Source organism: Microchirus variegatus, assembly GCF_963457635.1.
Source record: "Microchirus variegatus genome assembly, chromosome: 13".
Classification (NCBI taxonomy): domain Eukaryota; kingdom Metazoa; phylum Chordata; class Actinopteri; order Pleuronectiformes; family Soleidae; genus Microchirus; species Microchirus variegatus.
The window spans coordinates 11176634-11198107 of record NC_139814.1 but is presented as its reverse complement, the minus strand read 5'-3'; the positions used below and the strand labels follow the sequence as shown (position 1 = coordinate 11198107).

The 21474-nt window shown below is 39.2% G+C and overlaps 2 protein-coding genes across 2 annotated transcripts; both read left to right on the top strand.

Annotated features, from left to right (window-relative positions):
• Nucleotides 1–323: 323 nt before the first annotated feature.
• Nucleotides 324–7070, top strand: LOC310935814 (hepatoma-derived growth factor-like). The gene is made up of 6 exons (XM_083899774.1): nucleotides 324–672; nucleotides 2859–2935; nucleotides 3253–3391; nucleotides 3475–3633; nucleotides 3715–3903; nucleotides 5318–7070. The coding sequence occupies exons 1-6, from the start codon at nucleotides 586–588 to the stop codon at nucleotides 5336–5338; spliced, it is 672 nt and encodes a 223-aa protein (XP_083755900.1). The 5' UTR covers nucleotides 324–585; the 3' UTR covers nucleotides 5339–7070.
• Nucleotides 7071–8343: 1273 nt separating this feature from the next.
• Nucleotides 8344–11588, top strand: mrpl24 (mitochondrial ribosomal protein L24). Its single transcript, XM_083900050.1, has 6 exons — nucleotides 8344–8422; nucleotides 8697–8883; nucleotides 9832–9927; nucleotides 10323–10426; nucleotides 10730–10860; nucleotides 11180–11588. Exons 2-6 carry the CDS (start codon nucleotides 8701–8703, stop codon nucleotides 11314–11316), a joined length of 651 nt encoding a protein of 216 aa, XP_083756176.1. The 5' UTR covers nucleotides 8344–8422; nucleotides 8697–8700; the 3' UTR covers nucleotides 11317–11588.
• Nucleotides 11589–21474: the final 9886 nt, after the last annotated feature.

Below are 21474 nucleotides of genomic sequence, written 5' to 3'. Positions count from 1 at the left end.
AATACATAGTATGAACCAAACAAGATCTAGGTCTATATTAATTTAGTCCACCTATTTTTTTTAGATACCTTTTTAGAAAAGCACCCTAAACGCAGAATGCTAAAATTTTGTAGAAAAGTTCTATTTTATTAGTCATTTGGACAAAGGGAAAGTTATTGTCCAACTAAATAGTAATTGCGAATGTATTGACTGGTCTTTTGACGCTGGCGTTGTACATGAGGCATTGCCTTTAGGAGTCAACAGGGTGCGCTAAGTGTGCAACTCCATCAGGTGCTGGGGGCGCGTCCGCAGAGGGAAGCGGCTTACAATTTCAAACCCAAACAGTCAAAGAGGGACGAGCCAGTGCACGGCGGGATTATATCGTATTGACCAAACAGTGTCGGTGTTTGATTTAGGACGTCGTTAGAACGTGCCGCGAAAAAAAGTCGCCCGCCTTTGCGTCTTAGCTCCAGTTCTCCGCGCCGTGCTTTATCAGGCAAAACGACGCTTGGCTTGTTTGTTACAAGTCTTCTCCAATTCGAACACATTTGCAAATAAATTAAAACAGCCACTGCGTTTTAAATAGGAAATACTTTCTGCAAGAAAATGCCCAGGACTAACAGGCAAAAGGAATACAAACCTGGTGATCTTGTGTTTGCTAAAATGAAGGGCTATCCACACTGGCCTGCGAGGGTAAGCACTCCATTTAATGTTGCTTGTTTCGGTTTTAGGCTTCTCTTCACTCTGAGTGTCTGCCCGCCTGTCACTGTTTACCTGAGAGGCCCAAACGCAGCTAGCTACCAAGAGTTAGCCTAGCCCGCAGTGTAGCTAAACCACTCAGCTAACCTCCTGTTCTGTCGTGCTGTGAACAGTTATATAGTTATATTTCGCGTGGTTCACCGTAAAGCCAGACTCCTTATTACACTGAATATGAATGTTTATTCTAGATGCTCTTTTCACGCCAGAATTAGTTTAATTTGCTGCTCTGGTGTCTGGATGCGGCCTGTTAACTGATGCTAACTTTAAACGTAGACGAGAGAGTGTTGTGGTCGGAGGATGTATTGTAGGTTGTCATGTCGCCCACAGCCATGAAGTCGCCCTGTAGCAAACATCACTTAAACTGTGCTGTTTACTGGAAGCCATGTTACGACTCGGCTAAGTGCTACGTTGTATTTTTTTATGAATAAGCTGTTGCATTACGGCTACACATGGCTGCCTGTGTAGCTATAAACAGTGGTTTACTCTGTAAACATGTCTCCCCACCTCCACACACTCTGCGATAGGTGACCGTGTGTGTTCCATTACTTAATTATTTGGCCCAGGCCAATTAAAACAGTGCTATAACTTCATATCGTAATGTCTGCCTGGTCCACTAACGCCACACAGAAGTCATCATTTGGGTTAGTGTTTCCTAATTCGCCAAGATGTGCACCTTCAAGCATAGTTGACCAGTAGTGTTCATTCTCATGGTGTGAGAATGGCCTATATCTCACAATATTTAGTTGTTGTTTTTGTCTGTTTTCTTTACTTGAGTAGCAAATGATGCATAAAATAATGTAAGGGGATAGTTGATGTTTCTTTTAAATGTGATTGTATCTGGAACTGGCATATTCGTAACCCTGTTGTCACCATGTGTGCCACTGTTTTGTGAATCAGCCCGGGTACTGGGTGCTTGATAACATGGCTGCCCACACATAATACACCTGCTTACGTCTTCAGTATCTCAACAACGTGCCCCACTTTTCCACACTGTTCAATTGCCTTTTCTGATTCGAATTAAAAAAAAAAACAACTCAATCTTAATTCTAAAGGACTTAGTGTATAGAAAGCACTTATTGAGCACAAACCTCAACCATGGCTGATCAGTTACCTTCAGTGTCAAGGCACTCCTGTAACTGGTAAAATCGTTACTTAGTAGTGTCACCTAGACTTAAATTAATTTGAAATAAAAGTTGTGAATAAAAAAATAACCAGAATTGTTTGAGAATTGCACTAAACCAAAATTATAACAGAAAAAGCCAAGAAACAAATGTCCACCCTCGGGTTTCGGCCTTCAGCTGTAAAGTAAGCATTGGGTTACATGCATCGGTGTTTAGTGTGCCTCTTAATGGCAACTACTGCATTTTTGCTATCATTCATAAATTAAAGTGACCTTAAGCACTGGTCTCGGCTCTTTCCCTCCTTTTTGTCAGTATTATCAGCTTTGTCTCATCTCAGCTGGCTGCAGGCCGTGCCCCACCCATCCTGACACAGTTGCCCTATCTGGAAATGCCAAAAGCCCTGTCTGGCAGAGACAAACATACGCCACACTTGGTCATCGTAATAGTGCTTTCCTATACTTTAGTGCCCTTTTGTAACACAAATACATGCATGCAGAGTGGTGGAGCCGGATGGTACAATACAAGGATGTTTCAAAGCAAAGCAGAGTGACTACTGCCCTCAATGGGCTCATTAGTAGTTAAATTAGAGTGGACTGAACAGGAGCCAGACAGATTTCATCAAGCTGAAATAACTGTTGGGCTGTGTGACTCCAGTTACACTGAGCTCAAAGATTGATTCATCGGTCATTTACGTAAAGTAATTGGTCAACGATTTTGACAATTAAGTAACTGTTTAAGTAATTTATTTTGGAAAAGTTCCAAATTATTTAGTATTTAAGTATATTTGCTGATCAGTCTTTTTATAATTTCAAATATTTCATATTTTCTTTATGATTATGATCCTGATCTTCTGTGTTTGTCACTGCGTCCGTATTAGAATATAATTAATAGTCTAAAAGAGTTGGAAGGATTTGTAGATTCATTATTTCCCTGGGTACAAATAAAGTTTTTTGAATTGAATTGGCATCCCTTTTAAGAGGCTGTGTTTTTAATTCACAGATTGACGAGTTACCTGAAGGAGCAGTTAAGTCGACCTCTAACAAACTCCGGGTGTTCTTTTTTGGAACACATGAAACGTGAGTATTTTTAATTGGTTCATGGTGTCAAAGTCCTACTAGTTGATTGTACATTTGTATACAAATACACTTTAAGATTCTAAAGTCACTTCAATTAATCGATAATATAAGTCAATCGATCAATATATTTTGGTAACTATTGGCACTTTTCAATTCAATTGCCATTGAATTCCTTATTGGAAAAGTATAAATAATAAATAAATATACAAAAAAATAACTAGCACAAATTGCCACCTAATAAAAAATAAATATTGAGTAGATTAATCAGTAAATATAAAATGTAACTTAATTATTTTTGTTTTTTAACCCTCCTAAAGGGCATTCCTGAGTGCCAAGGATTTGTTCTCCTATGATGAATATAAGGAGAAGTTTGGGAAACAGAACAAGAGGAAAGGCTTTGCTGAGGGACTGTGGGAGATCGAGAACAACCCCACTGTGACACATGAAGACTACGAGGTGTGTGAATTTTTAGAACAAAAAAAAATTATCTTTCATTATACTCTATTCATTTTCACTCCAAATTAATTTTCTACCTTAAGTCATCAAAGAAGGACAACGCTTCAGAAGAAGCAGGGGATACAGCTGGTTCAGAGAAAGCTGATGCAGATGGCAGCAGTGATGAGGACGAAGGTGCCCTGGTCATCGACGAGAAGAACGAGAGGGGAGGAACCAAACGAAAAGCAGAGGAGTCCACAGAGGTGAGCTCAGAGCCTCTTTGTGTACGCTTTAGGTAGACCGCTTCATTGTTGCTTCATTCTGGGCTGTTGTGTATTTGGCAGGCATCTCCGAAACGGCTGAAAGATACAGGAGCAGAAGCTGACTCTAAAGCAGACAACAATAAGTCTAACACAGAGGCCAAGGTCAATGATGTGGCCGGACCCAAGGCAGTTGCTCTCTCTTCAGAGAGCGAGTCAAAACCAGAGGCCCAGGAAAATGCCCCAGCCGGAGGCCAACTAACGGCAGATAAGGTGATACTCTGCTCACCTTTGTTGTGCATCATCAAAATGTTAGGACTTAAAGCATCATCTTCTCCACTCACCACATTTCTTTTTCACTGGAGTAGCAATATTATGTGGAAATGAGTTTTAGATCAGTTATCAGCTCAGTGGATGTTTCACAGGCTTGTGTGAAACCTTTGAGCCTCTATAGAGCTCCAGTAGCTGACGTCACTCAGCCAAACTAAGGTAGATTGTCAGCTACAAACCTTGTTTTCATCTTATTGAGCCGTTCTCTATGAACAGCTGGCTGAGCTCACAGGGACTATCAACAAAACAAATGTCCATTATCTATACCATAATACAGCAGTAGTGCCTTTTAAAATGACGAAGCACTTTGTTAGTCAGCTCTAAATTATACTACAACACCTGTTTGGAAAAACATACTTTTTCATAATGTTTTGCTAATTATTGGCAAAAATCACCACCATTATACAACGTAGTGTGTCCCTGTGTGCTCATGTCACAGCAAGCTGTTCATGCAGGAAGGCTCGTTCAGATAAAAACAAGGTTGTCACTGATTTTGTACCTTTTTCTACCTTTAAAATGTACCACTTTTGCCACATTTATCACCTCCAGGGCTCCGTAGTTTTCTTTATAAAAGTAAAACTATAAAAATATTTAAGCAAGTTAAAGCAAGCATACTGTAGAATTGAAAGGATGTGTATCTGCTACAATTTAACCAAAATGTTCACATTTTTAAAGTGGATGGTGTGTTCATAAATTCAGTTTGGCCATTCATTTTATTTGTGAATAATTCAGTATATGTATACACTTGAAGGAGGCTTTGCTCTGACTCAATCAAATAAATAAGTGATAACACATTTATTATCTGTTTAAATCATTGTACCATTTCAATCAGAATTCATGAACAGATAGCTAATATTTTAACTGATTAATGGTTACTATTAACTCATGTATTGTGGGTTCCTGAGGTGGAGTGGAACCTGGTATAATTATGTGCTGTGAGCTAGGCTTTTATCTGAATGTGATGGACTTTAAGTACATATTTCATAAGATTGCTCTTATTTCCACCTTTGCAAGCAAACGTTTTGTTGCACTTAGAGCAATTCTGGTGCGATATAACCAGTCTTTTGAGCATTTAATTTTCTCCATGGCGACTCAGTCGGAACAGGTCTGTGTCTCTGTCAGTGCAGGGACCTCTCCTCGGGATTTGTCCACTACTGTTACCAGCACTGTTGACATCAGCGCGTATTGATACTATGATATTTCAAAAGTTCATATTCTCAGTAAACAACAGCAGAATGGATGTAGAGTTTGTAAAGAATGTGACGGCTGTTTGTAGATTGGTAAAGATCCTTTAAATGCAATATTTTGACAGATTTTTATTAATTTCTAATGTTTTTTTCCACTCTTCTCTCTGCAGCCTGTAACAGATAGTGCTTAACATCAAATCACAGAAGAAACACAAGAAACTTTGACTCTTGGAATTGAAGCGTCACCATGGTTATCTGCAGGATGCCAGATTTCAACCGTTTAATTAATGAGAAAATTTCAAAAAACAACCTTAAGTGTTTGTACTAAGAGAAAAGCAAATCTTCATTTGTCACTTTTGGGGTATCATATATCCCAGAAACAAAGTTTGCTAATCTGATTTCAAACAATTGAACTGAGCACTTTAGGGCTCATTTATATTGGGATTTTGGTGTATATATATTTTTTATTTCTAAGTGCAATTACATAATTACAAAGACTAAATGTTAGGTGTCAAAATGTTTTTTTTTTTTCAGTTTAAAGGGAATAAACACTGAAAATATAGTAGAAAATAAATTTAAAAAATAAAACATTTAAGCAAAAAGATTTACATTTATTTGACAAATGCTCAATTTTGATGGTTTTAAAACATGGATATTGTACAGGAAAAAAAGAACAAAAATCCTCCCATGTTCTTAGCTTTGTTCATAAATGACAAGGTTTTACTTGCATTTGTTTCATCTAGCTTCTCAGCCTCATCTAAATCATTTATTCACTCATAGATTGTGACTTGCACTTTCAGAGCCTTTTCTTCCCTGCCGAGTTCACGAGAATATTTTACTGCAGCAGGTTTGGTTGCATCGTAGAATGCTTATTTGCAGGTGACCAAATGACGTGATGAAATGCACAGGATCCCAAATGTAGCCTGCTTGGCTTCTAAATATATTGAATAAATCACCTCCATGTTTAATTGAACCGTTTTTAAATCCCCTCTGTAAATTCCGGTGTATATTACAAAAAGCAGAAAGACATTCCTGAATGTTGTAGTGTGAAGTCAAGGTGGTGTAATGGCATTTTTTGAGAGGGAAATTTAGTAGTTAGCTATTTTTTCTGATGGATATCTTTGGCAAACTAATCCATCAACTCGGTTTCATGTTGTAATTTCCAATTAAGGTCAATTTAATCTGCCATTGCTTGATACTGATGTCTCCATTGAGCAAGTAATTGCAGTCGGCAGCCAAAAATCTTTAAAATACATTGTTGACATTGTTAATACCAACACGTGATAATCTCTTACACATTATTTTTGTTTGTATAAGAAAGAATCCACAGAGTGATCAGTCAGTTTTTTTTTTTTTTGGTTTCTGCCCCTCCTAACTGGAATATGAGTCTGTTTTACTTCAGTGGTCTTATTTTTATTTTGGCTGTGAAGCAAAGTAGTGATGTTTTTAAAGATGTGTTTAATTCACATTTGTTGAATATGTTTGAACTTGATCATGTGGTTAAAGTGTGGTGTTGTCATTTTCTGCGCTATGTAATATCTAAGGTTCAAGTTTTGTTTCTTTTTAAAAATGCTTGACCGCGTCACAATGTTACTTGGATGTCTGTGTCATTGCTTCAGTGTTCTGTAATTGGCAACATGGGGCTACAGTTTATCAAACCATTAACCTTAGGGAAGTCACAACTCTTTAAAAAAGAAAACAATAATTAAAGTACTTGTGTCCAAGACGGTCACTTTCCCATCACCACACCACTTATTTCCAAATAACTTCAATTGTCCCTCTCAGACCTGCAGTTAATCCCAAGGGTATGATATGGTATTCAAGTGTAAATCTGGGGTTTAGCTTTCTGTGTTACTTTTGGAAGCTGCCACTCATCTTAATCTGCTGCTTAGTTTACTGTTGTAGTTGCCAGTCCATTTAATAAACCAGTTGATTACAAAAATCCATCGTTTTTGTCATGCTTTTAACCAAACAATCATCACTGATTATTTCCTCAAACACCTTAAGTAATCATGTCTTATATTTTTGTTTTTGATCAACAATGTTATGTCTGTGTAAAATATAAGAAAGGGAAAAACTAATACTGTTCAAACTAACCACTCACTCATGCGACAGATACACTTTATCAAGTGCCCCTGTCATAAATGGTTTGCTCCCAGGAGAAGCTTGCAGCACAGTCTGAGGCTCCGGGCTGTCGTAACTGAACTAGTTTTGGTGTTACACAATGTGTCCTGACATCTTTGACAATTTGTCATGGGGCTCAGTTGAGTTTTATACATGCAGTTCTTGAGCAGTGACACTGTCTGCTTGCTGATTTCCATGTTATTTACATCCATGACGTGGTGAACTCTAGTTTTGTTGTGGCGATGGTAAATGCTCTCTGCTGCTGCTGGTGCATGTACTTCACCAGGTTACTAATCCCTTCTAATTTCAGAAACAGTGACCCCTGAGTCGGGATTACATTAAATATCTTCATGCTTTGTCACATAACTCTCTACTATATCGACCTCCATGGGTGTCCAACCAATCTAAATTTAAACCAAGATTTAACCAAGACAATGATCTCTAGGTAAAACTGCAAATTGATTGAATGGGATTGTTATAAAAATGACGGCATTGATTAGCAGCATTAATCTTTTTTGTGTTACAAAGACAGATTTCAGTGTGCTGGCTCTTTGGAAAACACATGAGAAAACTAGAACACCAAGTGTTTGTATGCTGCATCATAACAAAGAATATGGTGATAAAATATTGTGCCTGTCTGACAGCATGGTAAACCTCTGAAAATATTCCAAATACAGCAGATTTTTTTCCAGTTGGGATTTTTTTCTGTTTCAACACAACAGTGTGTATATCAAATTCCACTTTTCCCTTGTCCCTCTCCAAACAGGTAGCACGTTGAATGCTATATACTTTAGGTAACACACTGACTGCATGAGTACCTTACACACCCCTGCTCCAAACATTTCCCTGGATATTATCATTTTTATTTGTAAAATATATTGTTTTGGATTTAGTCTGTGCCTTTAACTGTACATACGTTTAATGCTGCGCTGTTAATAACTTAATAAGATGTATGTATATAGATATTGTATATCAACAGTTTCAGCACATCTAAAGCTGAACGTCATCAATACCCTGCATCCTCTTTGCAACTACGCATGCGCTCATTCAGTACCGGCCTTCCCGTCCTATAGGGGTCGCTGCCTGCTGTTGCTGGAGGTGGAAAGCACAGCCAACTAAACTTCTGCATGTGACATTGACATCAACAGAGGGTAACACCGTTCTGCTTTTACCTAACTCAGATTTCTTTCAGTGATAATATTTTCGTGAAAGAGAAATATGTCTGTAATCGTTGTCTGTGTGCGCCAGGAAACAGCGGTACATGTTTCGCTAAAGTTTCAATGCGGTAATGAATGCTCCGCCGCAAGCTAACGTTAGCCTAGCCTAGCCTAGCCTGGGCTGAGTGTTATCTGTGGAGTGGAGACGTGGTTCTTTTTGAAGTGGCATCACTGACTAACCCACGAAACATTCATTTTACCCACGCAGCACCATGAGGCTGACCACTCTCCTGTCAATGGCAGTCAGGGTTGTTATACCCAGGGACTACCGGTACGGAACCAACAGACCGTGGACAGTGTCCGCTAAAAGGTTGAATCCACCGGGAAAGAGGAGGAGAAAGGTGTTCGTGGAGCCGATGGCACCGGAAGACTGGATTGTGGTCAAAGGAGACAGGGTGAGAAACTCAGCTGCATCTTTTCAACACATATGCACACTGATTAAAATAGAAGGCGTGTGTCAATATAAGATGTTTTCTTTCATATTTGTCTCTGTGGACAACACATTGACAGTATTGTTCTAAAACGGCATACACCAACGTGTTGTGTAGTTGTGATGTGTGATTGTGATGTCCTAACATGAATATCACTGTTGTGATGTGTATGCTTTTTTTTCTTATTGTCCTTTGTCCTTAACAGCACCTGTTTATCTGTTTCCACTTACATGTTATTGGTTCACAATTTTCCTAATGATTAATGCCGTGTCCGTGTCTTTTGTCTCCTTTTATGATTCCAAATATCTGCAAATCTATACTCTGGAAAACAGTTGTGTGTAGATGTGTTTTTAGTGTACTCTCAAATGACCTGTCAACTTATCAATGATATGTGAGTCTCGTGTCTAATTATCAACTTGGCATTATGCAAAATTAATGTATTCAGAAAAGGAGAGGGCAGCAAATAAAATGCAGAAAGCAACATATTTTCAGCATCACCTCAGTGTAATATTTCAGGAATCTCTCAGCACAAAGGTGCTTAAATACCACTTAGATCAACCTTTACAGCTCACCATGACAATATATAGATCTAGCTTTTTAAAGAATATTTTCGTTCCAGTTCAAACGTATCACCTGTACATTATTTAAAGCTGTATCGTGAAGTACCTGTGATTCCCACTCTTAAATGCTTGACTTTTAAATGTAAACACATTCAAAAAACATTCAAACTAAAGTCAAATGAGTTCACACAGTGCTGATGAAGCCCATCAGCTCCACACGACTCTGCTCATTCTGTGCACTCCTTGTTGAGAGAGCCAAGGTAGCAATTAGCAAGTATTGTATCTACAATCAATTATGCATAGCCACAACTGTGGTAATATCATAAAGTTAAGTTGTTTGTTTGTTTCTCAGGTGGAGATTCTTGCAGGGAAGGACAAAGGGAAGCAGGGAAAAGTGATCCAAGTCTTCAGACACAGAAACTGGGTTATCCTGGAGGGACTTAACGTTGTAAGGAGGATTTTCTTTTCTCTCTCAAACAGGACTCGACAGATATTGCCTTTGAGTGTTTTACTTGGACAGCACACATGTCTAATGTTCTGTCAGTTTCTGATCAATATACTATTGTTTAATTAGAAGGTTAGAAACAGTTTCAACTTTTTTTTTGTTTTTTTTGTTCACTCTACACAAATTACTGATGCTTCTCCATCCATATTAAGGAGCTCCCATAGAAGTTGTTGACACATTTTCATGATCCTTAATTTAAATTACCTGTATAAAATCTTATCCTTTATGTATTTTTTAGCTCCACCAGATGGAGCCACATGTCTGTGGCCATGGTTGTTAGGGCACCAGGTTTCCATGGCTAAATTGGAGAACTGCTCCACTTTTGTTCTGCATGTTAGCATTACAGGTCCGTTGGACGAACTCCAGATTATCGCGGGACCTACGTTTCCAGCGAGGCTCCCCTTCTTCTGCGTGAAATCGCCCTCATTGACCCCTCCGACAGGTATGATAGCAATCCACTATTATAGGTCTTGATATTGTGTAGACAACATTAGCAATAGCTGGAGAGCTAGACAGTCTTATCATTGTTCTCTGCAGCCCTAAGTGCTGATGGCTTGCTGTAGTTGTAGCTGTGATTAAATGTTTTAAAAATTGAGTTTTTGCATAACATCACTGTGCATCTGTGCTGATGTATATTTTATTCATTCTCTACATTACCATCAAAACAGTCCAGTGTTGAGATGAATGCACCTGATGTTTGATATTTCCACAGACCACTTTTAACATACTGACGTTGATCTTTCAGGAAACCCACTGAAGTCGAGTGGAGATATACAGAAGAGGGTGAGAGAGTCAGAGTGTCGATCAGGACGGGGAGAATCATTCCTAAGCCTATTGTGGAGCGAAAAGACGGCATTGTGCCAGAGCAGTGGAAAGGTGTGTGCCATATGTGTGTTTTGATTGGAGGGTTATTGTTCTTACAATGCAGTTTATTCCCTGTATATGTAACAGTCAGCACATTAAACCATCTGTGTTTTTTTCCCCACTCTGTGCAGACCTACTTTTCAAAAATAGACTTCGGTGTGAGAGTTTTTGTGGGAAAAATATTACAACACATAATTTATGTACTTATTGTGTTAGTCACATTCCTTTATTTTGACAACACGTCATAGACGATGTTTGAACAGCATTGTTTTTTACTTTTCATGATTTGTTCTGTATTTAATTTGAGTTGTTTTCCTCTCGACCCTCACAGATGGTCCCAAAGACACCAGTCCCAAAGACACTGTAGAAAAGACTTATGTACCATCTCTGAAAACACTGGAGGAAGAAGTCATGGAGAAACTAGGTATTCAGGAGAACAGACGGCAAAGAAGCTCATTCTGGTACTGACCAGAGAAACACTCTGCCCCCTCATTGAATCACAGAGTTTTAACAACATCTCTGAAGATGCCTTGTTTCAGCAAAAGTCGTGCTGAAGGACATTGTGTCAGGACGGCATGAGTTTAGACTTTTGGACAGTAAAATACTGGTGCATCATCACACAGTGTTGAGGAAACAGTTTTGTGAGTATGCTCAGAGGTGAAACGGATGCAAACAAAGCTGATGACAAATGTGTAACTTAAATGTTTCTGAAAGTTGTGTCTTTACAATATAATAAATAAATGTCACACAAACCGATCATCCAACAGGTTTGTAGTCTTGTAGAGATACTTAGGGAATAACAAGCAAGAGCAGTTGCAAACCTCCCTTCCACACTGTTAATACACTCAAAGTAATCACTGGATCACCACTAAAATCTGATCCTTTCTTCCCTGGAACTTAACCTACCGGTATAACCCCAGAAAATATAATCTACAATGATGATTACGATGTCCAAAATCAGATGGACAAACAGGACCAAACACAAAAATGATGTTAAAATGCAGCCAAACATTGTGCTACCAAATCCATGCTAATTCTTCTTTAATAATTATTGAGCAGTTGCGAAATGGTAGTATATAAGGAGTATGTGAGGATTACATGGAAAAGTTGGATGATAATAATAAAACCAACATCTGGAGAACATCAGGGAATTGTGGTTGACACTAATGTTGGTGAACCAAAAAGAGTAGCTTCTGTCCCTGTGAGAGTGAATTACTTTGAAATGTTCAGTATTGTTTTAGAATACTTTAATACACACAGACCATAGGACAGCAAACATATATTGTTTGTATTAGCAGGGTTAAGAATGGCTGCAGTCTGTTTGAATCATTCACAAGGCTGAAAACACTGATTATTATTGTAAGAAGCCCAGACTGAAAATCATTTGACAAATGAATCGTGTTTCCAACATGTCTGGGAAACAGTGAGCAGCAGCAAACGTCTGAGAGGGAGACTATACAGAAGGGATTGTTTCAACAAAGTTCGCATTGACCTCATCTGACTTTTTATACACTGGCACTTCGTCGAGTGTTCCTGTGATCCTTAACTGGTTTTCACTGGGTTTCAAATATGAGCTCAGCTCTTATTTGAGGAAAAAAAGCCTAATATGGACAAAGGACACGGGAAATAAAGTAGGATTTAACTTACAAACATACAAAGTTATGATCCCGCAAGCAGAAATGGTATAGCAGCAGCTCATTACAGTAAAGTCAATATAAGAGATTATGATGAAGAGTAGCACAGTGTTGGTTAATGTAAATCATTAATCATTTGGTCATCATCATCAGTCAGTCCATTAGAGCTGAATGTCACACAAACGTTCTTTTAGAGCGTATGTAGATGAATAAATGAAATATAAACCATGTTTTAATATGTTTTAAACCAGACATTACTCCTGGTAATGTGAAAAAACATTTAGACTAAAATTATTATCCCAGGATTGGTGACTAAACTGTATTTGGATGACAGGATTCTACAGGAGGATTTGGATTCTTTGGAGCCTCAGTATTTCCTAAATTCCGGCTTTTGCTCTGATTTAAATAGTGTTTTTTTTTTTTACTTGGTACAGCTAAACTCACTTCAAATAAGCCACCGCAGCCTTAAATATCCACTTTTATCTGGATGTATCTTTAAAGCTCATTCTGTGCCGCTGTACTTTTATCAATGATATGTGATGGAGGCAGCCTGTGAGGTATATGAAGTCTCTTTTTCCTTGCTGGTTAACCACGAGTATTGATTTACATCACGTCTAAGTTAACTCCAGATTTCCAGCTGCAGAAGCAACTGCCCTCATTTCCAGACACTCGCACAGAAAAAAAAAATGATGTGTCACAATATAATTGAGTCAAAAATGCACAGTGGCGCTCCATACCCTCATTTCTGGTCAGCGCAGTAGCATCATGCAGAAAGCATGGCAGGCCGTTGGTTTGGTTGGTGAGCGGAGCAGCTTTCCCACACTCGCCTGTCCTCTGCCAGTTTGCCACTCTTCATCCAAAAGGGGAGAAAAAGCAGCGAGTCAGCGGAAACGGGCTTTTGAGGTTTTTACTTTTATAGGAGGAAAATGATTCAGAGGCTGTTCATCTTTCCTGTCGATGCATGAATGTCGTATGGACTTCGCTTCAGGATTTATTTCCAGGTGAAGTGTGGATGCTGGGCGAAATGGAACCTTTGTGTCACCTCATTTGTCCTCATTTAGCTTTTTTCCGTTCACACATAAAAGCACAGGATTTATAGCCGTCTCAACGTGTGCGAAGGTAGACTACGCTTTAAACACGTCTGCTTTGTGGCGAGTTGACAGTAACTGTGGTGATGCCATTAAACGGGACCACTGAACATGACTCAAGCAGAATTAAGAAGGCATAAAAGTGCACGCTGTGCTCTGTTTTCGCTGAGTCACAGTGTGTGTCTCAGCCACGTGAACTAATGAATCCCACCTGGTGGTGCTGGCTGCACGCGTCAGTCACCTCGGATCACAAAAGCGATGTTGTCGAATTGTTGCACAAAGATTGCAAAAACATGATACCTGATGATAAGTGGCAAGTGTCATGTTCTCTGTGCACAAACACAAGGATCTGTGATCCGTCAAATGTCTCCAGAGCATTTGAAGACACTCTAAACAAAAATGTTCGGCGTTGCTCTCGTCTCAGTAAACGATCCAAGCTCAGCTACAATATAATGATAGTGTCTTAATTATAGGCTGGTTGTTTGATGGCTGCTGGAAAATGTAACGTTAGCTTGCATGAAGGTCTGAGGCACGGCCTGTGAGCATGTTTTACTGTGTTTGGTCTAATTTAGTTGGCTCCCAACTGTTTTCTTATATAGACCTCAGTATATGCTACATTTACGAGCTTAAAGCGATGAAACACTGTCTTATTCTGCTGGGCTTTAATGTATTCACCCAGACATTTATGTTATGTTATGTTATGTTATGTTATAACATTAACATATAAATCATCATAGACACCTTGTGATCAGCACCATTGTACTTCTATGTCTCTGCTATATTGTGAGTGGCATTAGTAGAGATGCCTCTTTGTATGCATTTGTGTCTCTTGAAGGATAATGTTCACGCCAAGTCGTCAATGAGGCTTTGATTCTTGATTTTCTGTGAAATACAGTCAATCCTAAAACGTTTTAGAAGAACACTGAACATTGTTTTCCTGAAGATTAACTGGAAAGTACTTTCATATATAGGCTATAGTTGATTTTCTGGATGTTGTTTGCTTTGGTCACAGTTGTTTTATGATCATTGTTATTTTCACATAGTTTGGTCCACTGCCCTGAATAATAATTTATGAGAGTACATCTTTTTTATTTTTAACAATATCTACTAGAAGTGTTTAAAAATGATAAGTCATATTCACTGACTGCAGGAACAGTATAATCACAGGACAATGTGTGCTTGAGGTTGAAATCAATGTTATGGATGTTATGGATAATCTAAATATATACAAGTCGGCAAAATGTGTAAGAACTTTTTGTCAATACGGACTAAATATTCAAATACATAGATGTTGTGGCATCTTTTATTTACTGAAAAATGTCATAATTTATCAAATTTTATCCATTATTCCTAACTTTAACCACAACCCTAACATAAATAATCCTAACCATAACCTCACCACAATTCACAACTTCACCTCAAATAGGGCCACAAAAACGAGGCTCTTCCTCATTAGGACAGGATGTAGGACGCACACAAAAGGTCCTCAATAGGCAGTGTTGTAATGTAATGAAGTACAAACAAAATTCACATATCTGTACCTCACTTTGTTATTTATTTTTCTTGCAACTTTCAAATTTACTGCAGTACATTCCCTTACATGGGGTTAAGTGTCTTGCTCAAGGACACATAGACTGGCAGAGCCAGGAATTGAATCCACAACCTTCCAGTTAAAAGACAACTCGGCCTACCACTGAGCCACCATGGTTAAATCCTAGCTCCTCACTTTTTTGATACTTTTACTTCTTAACTTAAGCACATTTTATATCAGAAAATTACTTTTGATACAGTACATGTCATATACCTTAAGACTTTTACTTCAGTAATATTATAAATCGTGACTTTATACAAGACTCTCAATAGGTAGCAAAACTGTAGACACACGCACACACACGCACGCACGCACACACACACACACACACACACACACACACACACACACACACACACACACACACCTTCTTGTACTTGCTGCATACTGAGGACCAGCATTTCCACTTTATAAATCAACACAATTACAAATATCTACTTCATGAATGACATCTACAAAGAACTACTGGTTGCAGTACCATAAAATGTCTGCAGGTGGAGCCCCAGAGCAAAAAGGGCTGGAAAACTTTTTCGATTTCATTTTATTTTTTAAATTTTTGGTCCAACATTTTACAAAAACGTCATACTATACTATGTCGACCAAAATTTAAAACAGAATTTGACAAAAAATGTTGGTCCAAAATTTGACAAAAACGTCATACTATAATATGTCTTCCAAAATTTGAAAAAAAATTTTACCCAAAATTTGAAAAAAAAAAATTACCCAAAATTTAAAAAAAAAATGTTGACCCACATTTTGAACAAAAATGTTGACCCAAAATTTGAAAAAAAATTTACCCAAAATTTTAAAAAAAAATTTGAAAAAAAAAATTTGGTCCAAAATTTGAAAAAAAAAATGTGGTCCAAATTTGAAAAAAAAATCATGGTCTAAAATTTGAGAAAAAGTCGTCCAAAATTAAAATTTTTGACAAATTGAGTATAGCATGTTATAGCAACCTAAGGAAGTGATTTCAATAAAAACAAAGTGAGGACCGGCCACTGTTGGTTTAAAACCCTCACTGGTCCTCAGTATGCTGCAGGTACAAGAACACACACACACACACACACACACACACACACACACACACACACACACACACACACACACTGTACTTCTGGTGTCCAAATGCAAACCTGGACCTAACCTCAGTCTAAACCTCATTCTAATCCTGAGCCTAAAACTAATGTACCCACTGGTCTATCACTCAAACTGGTCCTCACACAGACAAAAGTACAATTACAGCACATAAATCATTTGGGGTCAACACATTTACTATACAAGTGTGACAGTTTAACCACCGTGTCCGTTCTGAAGCTGTTCCGCTGCCTTTCGTTGCAACACATCGTCGTCTTCAGCAGCTTGAGTCTGGTTTTGTCTCGTCATTGTGGAAATGTGGATGTTCAAATTTCCATGTTTTCATCCTGTGCATGTTAATGTCTTGTTGGACCCAAGTGAGACGACATCGGTTTGACTAAACAGGAGCAATTGGACATAATTGCAGGTTCATGTCTTGAGCAGTTGTGAGTCTGCTGCTTTAAAGATACCCTGGTTACATGATGGAGTCTTTAGAGGGAGGAACTTTGAAGACAAATGGCAGCAGGGAGGATGACGTCTTACAGTGAGCAAAACTGCTGACTGCACTTGAATCAATCACCATAGCTGACGTTGGACCGGAACACACGTCTGGTCTCTGTCTACTTTGACGTTTCCTTCTCAGACAGTGCTGCTGGTGTCTGGGTGTCAGATTCCTCAGGTGAGCAGCATCACCTGCTGCTGCTCGACCACAGGACGACGACTACAAAGCGGCATTCAGTGTCTGCAGAGGCGCAGGCTCTTACTTCACTCAGCCCTGGCCATCTTCTGTGTGTCTCTGTTACATAGAACAGCTAATTAAACTGTATGAAATTGATAATGACTGCAGTTTTCACACTGTCTGTAAATATTAATTCTCTGTTGCTCTTCTTGTGTCTTCTTTAAGTACAGAATCACACAGAGCTCCACATCTGGCTTTACATTCTCTGTCTTGCTTATTCTCCATTGAACCTAGATCACTTTTTTGTTTGCAGGAATAAGTGCCACATGCTGCTTCTGAGAAGACTGTCCGAAAGACTTATTCTGCTGCTCTCAAAGACAGCAGATTTTCCTTTTGAAGGCGCTTTGTGTCACATCTACTCCAACATGGTGCATTTTTACTGAATGCGTTTTTTGTTCAGTGTCTTTTCTTGAAGATGACAGGACGCATAAAGCCTGAAAATGGGGGGTGGAGGTGTGGTGGTGAAGTTCATTTTTGCAAAGGACAATCTGAACGTTTCTTTTCAAATGCATTCATATAAACCTCCCCCTTTAGATCACCAAAACTAGACAGCAAGAAAAGCATTTCTTTCTTTTTTTGAGACTCTGTGACACAGACTGTGCTGGCAAATCAATGTTTTTTTTAAATTCCCTTGATTATTCCTGGATCAGCTGCAGTTGGACTTAATGGATGTCAAATCAAATGTGGGCATCAACATCAACACACCCTGCACAATGACTCAAGTGATGAGCAGCTACTGTGTGGTCTGTCACACTGCAGGGCCTGGTCCTTTGATGCTGGAAACTGCTCATTACTCCAAACTTGTTCAGTGTTATTTAAAAAAAGACCAAATGGAGTGATGTAGCTAAGACACACAGCTACCTCCTCCTCCTCATTCTCCTTCAGTGCAACTGCAAAAACCAAGTCTGCAGCTGCAGCATCAGCAGCTGCTGCTGCTGCACTGACTCCACTCAGGTTGACACTCGCTGCATTTGTCGTGTCCCTGCAGAGACGCACAGGTCATCTTCTGGGTGCAGGCTCCACTCCACAGCCTGTGTGACACACTGTGTTTTTCCGTTCCCCCCCTTCTTTGACAGGCATGCGCCATTACTCCATCCCGGTAATTGGGTGAAAAAGTGGGCAGTTCAGGATTTCATATCTGCCTCCACTTTCTCTCAACTCCCTCTCTTTCTTTCCACGGAGCCTCGGAGTGAGTGTGTCGGGCCGGACTGCGTGCGCTCCCAGCCCCCACATACCTGCGCAGAGCATCTGCACCACAGACGCGTCTCCACAGACGGGACAGTCGCACTGCAGCAGCAAGCGGCGACAGAAGCAAACACAAATAAACAGAAATAGACAGATAAAGAAAATACTTTCCAGGACCCCAGTCAGTCTGCCCTGCATCAGCTGAAATGATGCTGAATAGAATCCGGTAGGTATTTTTATTTACTTAATCATCAACAACGCAGTTTTTATTATTATTAATTCAAAGTTTTCAGATCGTTAAGTCTCGTTAAATCATGTGTCATTTTCCTGTCAGAAAATGTTCTGTCCTCAAAGTCCTGACATGTTATCAATGTCATTGTGTTAATTCAGTATAACTTTGTATCATCATCTCTCCATCACTTTCACTTTGTCCTCATCAGCATCATCACTGATCAACGAGGTTTTTTGTTTGTTTTTTACATGGGTGCATCAGCATGTTCATGGCACTGACAAAAGTTTTGGAATGGCTGTTGTTTCACATGTAGACAGCAGCTCATTCTCCTTCTTCTTTATGCTGCTGCATTTAAGCTCTGAGGTGTCACTCCTCTGTCCTGCAGGAGAAACAAGGAGTTGCTTTTTGTCTTTTAAGTGCACATTTAGACTCTTTTTTTTCTCTTTTTTTTCTCTCTGGGTTCATGTGGATGGATGGACGGACAGGTAGAGGAATGACTGAGGGCAAACTGAATGATACAGTAGCAGGTTCCTCTCTGCCGACTGGTCCTGTGAGGCTGTGACTACCTGCAACATTTACAAAAAAAAAGAAGATTATAATGATTAGAAATGCCCATTATGATGCAACACAACCTGAAACTTGCTGCTCAGCGCAGAGGTTAACAGAAGCAGACAGTAATTAAGTGTCACTTGATTATTTGCTGCATCTTTGATCACAACCTCATCCCCAAATTCATCATGAATGTATAAAGAGCAAATCCCAGACCTCATACTTCCATCATATATATTTCAGGGAAATGAATTGACTATAATAAGGGGTATTGGGCTAATTTCAGTCAATACAATATGTGATATATACCACGTCTGAAACTAAGTCCTGAAGTGAGAATCCACCTTTCGCTCTGGTGGGAGTATGAAGCAGATCTTTAATCTTTTACTGGTTTTATGATTGGTTTACTAAATTAAAGAGTTTTTGACAGGAAAATAAAAAACTCAGAATTCGATTTATTGCCATGGTTTTATTGTCAACAACAAATGACAGAACTGTGGAGAGAGGGACTGCACAAATGTCTCTGTGTGGTTTATGACAGGCTCACCATGGTCCCTGCCATGGAGCTGTTGAGTCAGGACTAAGATCTGGGTTTTTGTTTGAATTTGAAACTTCCTTTGACGCTGCTTTAGTTTCACTGGGTGGTGAAGCATCTGGTGGGTGGCTTTGCCAAAAGAGCTGTCATGTAATGTGAGACAGAAAAGTTGCCTTGTTCGCTGATGATGTGGACTCGTTTGATGGTGAAGATGGTGTGTGGTGGGAGGAGTCAGAAGGGGTGGTGCAAAGTGATGATTCTGACTCAGGGGCTGACAGTGATGGTGGCCAACTGAAGAACAGAGAAGATACTGAGGAGATTACTGCAGGTTCACCAGGTCCACAGAGCAGCTTGTTTCTGAACAAGTTGTCATACGTTTTAACGGCAGTACCCAAACACTGCAACTTGTGAAAGAGCAGATGAGAAAATATGTTTAATTGGTTGACTGGCTCCAAAGATTTGATTTTAAAAGATTCAAAAATGATGAGTCATGCCATCATTCTTGCAAGTTGTTTAGATCATAGCATGCAGCTCTACTCATTGGTCACTTTATTATGTACAGATGACACCAACAAAGTGGCGGGATTGGCAGCTGATGTGATTTTCTGTTATTGTTGCCGATCTGTTTCAAGGTTCGATGGGTTGCGCACGTTGAATTACCATTATTTCAATCCAATCTGACCGTTCTCCTCTGCCTGTGGCATCAATAAGGCAATCAATCAATCAATCTCTCTCTTTTTGGAACATTTTCTGTAGATGGATGTGTGTGAAGACGAGCATTGAGCTTACGTTTCGTTCAGTCAGACAGAAAAGATAAGGATTTTTTTGATTACCTTGACATTTCTCGACCACTTCCTGTGGTCTTCCTCAGCACGAAACTTAACCTCAATGATATTGAACCTTTTTCGGACCGAAAAGGATGAATCACCTTTCTGCTTCATTCTGATGCTCGGTTTGAACTTTAGCTTGTGGTCTTGACCGTGTGATTGTGATTAGATATTTACAGTAACAAGCAGTTGAACAAGTCTATCCAAAACGTGGCAGATGAGTGTATAAAGGCGGTTTATACTACTTATCACACTCTTCTCTGGTCAATTCTGAGTTAAGAAGATGCATTTCATGGTTGACATTTTCTGTTGTTTGACTCACTGATCATTTTGTCCACTGATTTGAGATCTGATGCTTAGATAATCAGGCAGTTGTAGATGTGTGATCTTTTCCTGATAATGGTGGAATCTGGTATTCATTGGTTTCATTTCTGCAGAAGTTGCTCAGGGTAATATTAGAGCTGATCCCTGTGAGAGCCTGTCTTCTTATAATCTGTCAATGGCATTTTACTCACCACAAATATGACACTGTAACAACATGTGAGCAGAAATGAAATATGTTTTTTTTTTTCCCATTTAGCATTAGTCAGATTATACTGAAGAAAAGAAACCTAATTGTGGGTGATTTCCCTCTAAGAACAAATAACAAACTTGACACTAATGTAAGTGGTTCAGCTGCAAAAATGATCCAAGTTTGCCAGATGCTACATCAACCTCTGATTAGAATGTGCAATTGCCAATGTTATTATAGCAGCATAAGGTAAATGTTTGGTTTAAATTAAGTGTCCTATGAAGAACACTGCTTTTTATGCTGCACTGCATTCCTAGTATACTTTGTTTTAACTCGAGTCAACACATCTGAAATTAAAAAAAAAAAAAAAAAAAGATGAAAGGAGAGCGAGAAAGCCACAATGAGAAACTTCGACTACAGTATATTTTTTGCCTTGTAAAAACACAATTACTGTTCATTTCAGGAAACATCTGCTTTATTTTATCATAGAATCGTCGGTGCCAAAAGCTCAGCTCTCCACTCTTCACTTACATCTGTCACACCAGTGCTTCTGTAGGCTTCAACTGGCCCAACTGGAATCAGGAGTCTTTTTCCAACTCACTGGTGGTAGAGGCGAGGTTGGCCTGAAGTGACCTCGAGGCAGTGCTGCTGCAGAGACCAC

Excerpts from the sequence above, each read along its gene's own strand:
- mrpl24 (XM_083900050.1), top strand. The coding sequence starts at position 8,701 with ATGAGGCTGACCACTCTCCTGTCAATGGCAGTCAGGGTTGTTATACCC. Across the intron at positions 9,928-10,322 it reads TCCTGGAGGGACTTAACGTT|CATTACAGGTCCGTTGGACG; the intron begins GTAAGGAGGATT and ends TCTGCATGTTAG. Across the intron at positions 10,861-11,179 it reads TGTGCCAGAGCAGTGGAAAG|ATGGTCCCAAAGACACCAGT; the intron begins GTGTGTGCCATA and ends CGACCCTCACAG.
- LOC310935814 (XM_083899774.1), top strand. The coding sequence starts at position 586 with ATGCCCAGGACTAACAGGCAAAAGGAATACAAACCTGGTGATCTTGTG. Across the intron at positions 3,392-3,474 it reads TGACACATGAAGACTACGAG|TCATCAAAGAAGGACAACGC; the intron begins GTGTGTGAATTT and ends TTCTACCTTAAG. Across the intron at positions 3,904-5,317 it reads GCCAACTAACGGCAGATAAG|CCTGTAACAGATAGTGCTTA; the intron begins GTGATACTCTGC and ends TTCTCTCTGCAG.